General features: G+C 36.0%; 1 protein-coding gene across 1 annotated transcript; it reads left to right on the plus strand.

The window, feature by feature from the left end:
• Positions 1–1,507: 1,507 nt before the first annotated feature.
• Positions 1,508–4,005, plus strand: LOC104110574 (probable WRKY transcription factor 21). The gene is made up of 3 exons (XM_009620102.3): positions 1,508–2,508; positions 2,597–2,722; positions 3,574–4,005. Exons 1-3 carry the CDS (start codon positions 1,736–1,738, stop codon positions 3,716–3,718), a joined length of 1,044 nt encoding a protein of 347 aa, XP_009618397.1. The 5' UTR covers positions 1,508–1,735; the 3' UTR covers positions 3,719–4,005.
• Positions 4,006–4,693: the final 688 nt, after the last annotated feature.

The following is a 4,693-nucleotide window of genomic DNA, read 5'->3' on the forward strand; positions in this document are numbered from 1 at the left end:
TTCAATGTAATTTGGTTTAGTTATGTCATTTTGACTGCATTATGGGCTTATTTTATATGTTTGTCACTCCAAATTAACAATATTGTTAGCATCGATGAAAATGATATGCACTTTATAATAGAAGCCTTTGCCTAATTGACAACTAAATAAGTTGTACCCTTACTTAAACAACTTGTTTATCGCTTTAGCTCATAGTTATTTTGTAATGTATTACTTCACGTCTTTTGTTTGATAATTGTGATGTTCGAGCCAATTTACACGCATCTCGATTAATTTCGCGAGATATCTACTATTACCTATTAGGAATAAGCATGCGGTAACTCTATCCATCAAGATTTGGACAGATTCAAAAATATATCACCTAGATTTTTTTGTCTCTGCTCAGATTCGAATCTAATACGTCAAGTTCTCAACTCACTTCATTGACCACCGGGCTACAACATGAGTTACAACTTCATGCCTTAAGCTTTTTACATACTCAACTAATCACGCATGCATCCACGTATTCTGTTTTATGAAGATAAATGCAAATAGAAATAGAAAAGTTAATTTATTATTTAAATTCGAGAGCAAACGAACAAATTTATTAGATATTTCAACATAGGGAATTAAAAGGGTAACTCGGTGATAAAGTTTCATTTTCAGAAGATCTTCCTATTTATTTTGTTTAATATTCTGAACCTCTACAAGACCACAACTACTGAAATTAAAAAAGGAATTTGATTTAAGCATGGAGCAGTACTATTGTCTTATTTAAATGTTCGGTATAATATTTTTGTTAGCTAATTTGAATAAAGCAACATGAATTAATTAAGAATAAGCAAGAAAAATGAAGGGAAATAAGTCAATAAGATGCTGTTTGTAGGCAAAAGGACAAGATGCGAGGCCACGTTGGAAGTAGTGAAAAGCAGTGCGGACATATACTTGTTGAAAAAAGATGTGTGGAATAACAAGGTAAGGTCCAATATTGGGACCCAACCTTTGAAATCTGTGACTGGAGACGGCAGTTTCACTCCCAACTAAACAAAGACTCCTCATTTGTTTACTTTTTCATTCAGAATTCAGAATAAACAAACACTAGTACTAGTTTAGTAATAATATGTTGCCCCCAGAAAGAAAAAATAGAGCAAAGAAAAATAATTAGTAGTCCTAGTAAATCAAAATCTCTCTTTCTTTGTCAGAGGGTTGAAGAAATGTTTGATTACTTCCTACTTTCTTCACTACTGATTGTCTGTTTCTCTCTCTAATCTCTCTTTCTTGAACAAATACTTCAAGTATTAAAGATTGCAGCTTTTGTATTTTTTTGGGGCATGTAAATTTCTCTAGCTAACCAAAGTCTTCTCTTTCACACCTCCCAAACTCTCTTCTCTCTCCATCACCACAGCCCTATGGAGATTGGAGAATCTAGGGTTTGACAGTTGACATCACAACCCCATAAGTAAAGGTCTGTTCTTTGTTTTCTTCCTTTTTCTTTCTTGTTCAATGTTCTAGCTCTGCCCTGTGTTGGATGCTGATTACCTTCAGTCTATGTCTTATTTTTCTGGTCAATTTTTAGCTCATGTTTAGTTCTATCTGATTTTCCACCTGCTATGCTGTCAAGATTATACCTTTCTTGAGCTAAATTATTTCAAGGATGTTTAGTTTTTCTTGGGTTGCATCTTTTGGTTGGAATCTCTTCTATTTTAGGAATTAGGGCTCATTCTGTTTTCTTGTACCTTTTGTTTTACTTGGTGAAATGGAGGAGATTGAGGAAGCTAACAGGGTAGCAGTTGAGAGTTGTCATAGAGTTGTTAGTCTGTTAACTCAACAACATGATCAGAAACAGTATGGAAATATAGTTAGAGAAACTGGAGAGGCTGTTCACAAGTTCAAGAAAGTGGTTACTCTTCTAAATTCCAATTTGGGTCATGCAAGAGTAAGAAAAGCCAAGAAAATTCTGACCCCTTTTCCTCAGAACCTCCTTTTGGAAAACCCAACATGCAAATTTGATGATCAGCCTAAAGCCCTTAAGTTGCTGCCTATCAAATCTCCTGAAACTCCAGTTCTAGAAATTGGTTCGAATGTGAAAAGCACTCTTACTTTAGGATACCCTTCACTGGAATTAAGCTCACATAGTAAAAGCCCTCTTCATTTAGCCCAACAAACACCTTCGTCAAGCTTTCATTTTGCTCAACAACAGCAGCAGCAACAGAGGTTGAAGTATCAACTTCAGCAGCAGCAATTGAAACAACAGGCAGATATGATGTACCGGCGTAGCAATAGTGGGATTAGTCTAAATTTCGATAGATCAACGTGTACTCCAACCATGTCATCCACTAGGTCTTTCATCTCCTCATTGAGTATTGACGGTAGTGTTGCTAATATGGATGGTAATGCCTTTCATTTAATTGGGGCTTCTCGCTCTGCGGATCAGAGCTCATTTCAACACAAGAGAAAGTGCTCTGGAAAGGGAGAGGAGGGAAGTGTGAAATGTGGAAGCAGTAGTAGATGTCATTGTTCAAAGAAGAGGTTTGTAATTTTAGGCATCATATATTTCCCCCCTTTGCATCTTTTTATGTCTTAGATGTTACAAGCTTACAGATTCTCTTTTTATCAGGAAACACAGGGTAAAGAGATCAATCAAGGTTCCTGCTATAAGTAACAAGCTAGCCGATATTCCTCCCGATGAGTATTCTTGGAGAAAGTATGGACAGAAGCCGATCAAAGGTTCTCCGCACCCTAGGTATTACTCTGGATTTTTTCCTGTAAGATGCAGCTAAATTAGCCGCACTGCCTGCAAATTTGAGCTATTAGTATCATTCTAATTGCATAAGGCTTTTCCATGATTGCGTCTTATTATATGACTTATTGTGTATAATGTCCGTCTCTGCTTCTGTTCTCTGTCACAAAGATTACCTTATCATCTCTTTCACGCACCGACCTTATAATAGTGCACTTTCAGTATACTTCTATTACATTTATCCCAAATGATTGGATTTTGTCTATTTACTACTTATTGGATTACTGGATTTGTTGTTGTTGTTCTACCGTGTTACTTTTTTCTGCTAAGTTAAGAGGCCGATGCAATATATAAATACCAGGTTCATCTGAACCCAATACTTTTAACGCAGAGTATAAATTTATGTGTAAAAATTCACTAAAGTAGTAAGAAATTATAGATATGAGCCCATAACTTAAAAGATACAACAGGTTCACTAAGTGAATCCGCCTCTGGCTCAGTTAATGTGTCATTGTTACCAGTTTATCTTTCCCATTTTGTTTTGCTTGAGCTTGTGTCATGTTTTATCTTATTTGGGTGGTTGAGATAGCAACACCTTGAAATTTCTTATATTTTGGACGATTCATTGGGATTAACTTATTGTCTTCCTTACCATCCTTGTCAATTGAAAGGGGATATTTTACTGGTTGATTTGTTGATATTGTTGATCAAAATGTTGCTAAACTAGAGAATGTCAACTTGCTTCTAGGATTTGTGGTTCGGTAACTGCTGCTCCAGTTTTGCAATAACAAAACATAAACTCGGTTTGATTTCGGAACGTAACTAATGTCTAAATCTTTGCTTGGGTTGTGCAGGGGATACTATAAGTGTAGCAGCATGAGAGGCTGTCCTGCACGGAAACATGTCGAGAGATGCTTGGAAGAGCCTTCAATGCTTATTGTCACTTATGAGGGAGAACATAATCATCCTAGGTTGCCATCTCAATCGGCAAATGCTTGACAACTTTAAGGAGATGCTAGCAAAGATGATCACAAGACTCACAAATTTCTCACTCTATTTTTGGCCGGCTTCAATTGTTCCTGTACATATTTTGCTTGTTTATGCTTTTAAGTGCAGATGAAGCTGGATTCTAGTTGAAATTGGAAGGTATATTAGGTTTTGTAGAAGGAAATGCGAAGGCAGTTTCAGGTAAGATGATGCCATATGGGATTTGAGGTTCCCTGATTGTAAGAATATCTTGATCAAGTATGACTCCTTTTCAGTAAAAAAGTTAGGATTTTTGCAAATTATCTTTTACTGTTTGATTATTATGTTATGATATTATTCAGGATATAGGTTTTAGGGTTAAAATTAGATTTGTTTTGTTTTCAAGTCAATTTATATTTGCTAAAGGTCTGCTCCTCCAACAACCCCCCCGCACCCCCCCCAAAAAAAAAACCACACCCCCAACCCTGCTGGAAAAGGTTAAGAAAAAGTAGGAACATGATAGTCACACAAAAAGAATAATTGCTGTTTGTAGAGGAATATAAGTACCTCGTAGAGAGAGAGATCTTTGTTAGTGTATGTTGCCTTGATTGGATTTCAGAATTATGCATTTACTACCTTTTTGGCCTATTAATTTCTATAAGAAGCTTTATCTTGAGCATAGGAAGTATTGCAGGTAGGGCATGTCAAAATCACCTAGTGAATCACGGGCTTAAACCTCCTTATGTGCTTTTTCATTTCTTTAAATTTGTTTTCATGAGTCCATATGTGAAAGGTTGAATACAACTCTTCTCTTCCTTTTGAAGCATTTGAATGGTAAAAGCCATAGGTAACCTTGCCTTTGAAGTATGAGTAGTTTGCAGAGCATCTGAAGGATTAAACTAGACTTAATAAGTTAATATGGACAATCATGCCTCTTTATCATGTCATTTTTTCCCCGGAAAAGAGACAATGATAATCATCATCATCAACAACAACTAGTAACTGTTT

Source organism: Nicotiana tomentosiformis, chromosome 1 (assembly GCF_000390325.3).
Source record: "Nicotiana tomentosiformis chromosome 1, ASM39032v3, whole genome shotgun sequence".
NCBI classification, from domain to species: domain Eukaryota; kingdom Viridiplantae; phylum Streptophyta; class Magnoliopsida; order Solanales; family Solanaceae; genus Nicotiana; species Nicotiana tomentosiformis.

Excerpts from the sequence above, each read along its gene's own strand:
- LOC104110574 (XM_009620102.3), top strand. The coding sequence starts at position 1,736 with ATGGAGGAGATTGAGGAAGCTAACAGGGTAGCAGTTGAGAGTTGTCAT. Across the intron at positions 2,509-2,596 it reads TGTCATTGTTCAAAGAAGAG|GAAACACAGGGTAAAGAGAT; the intron begins GTTTGTAATTTT and ends TCTTTTTATCAG. Across the intron at positions 2,723-3,573 it reads AAAGGTTCTCCGCACCCTAG|GGGATACTATAAGTGTAGCA; the intron begins GTATTACTCTGG and ends TGGGTTGTGCAG.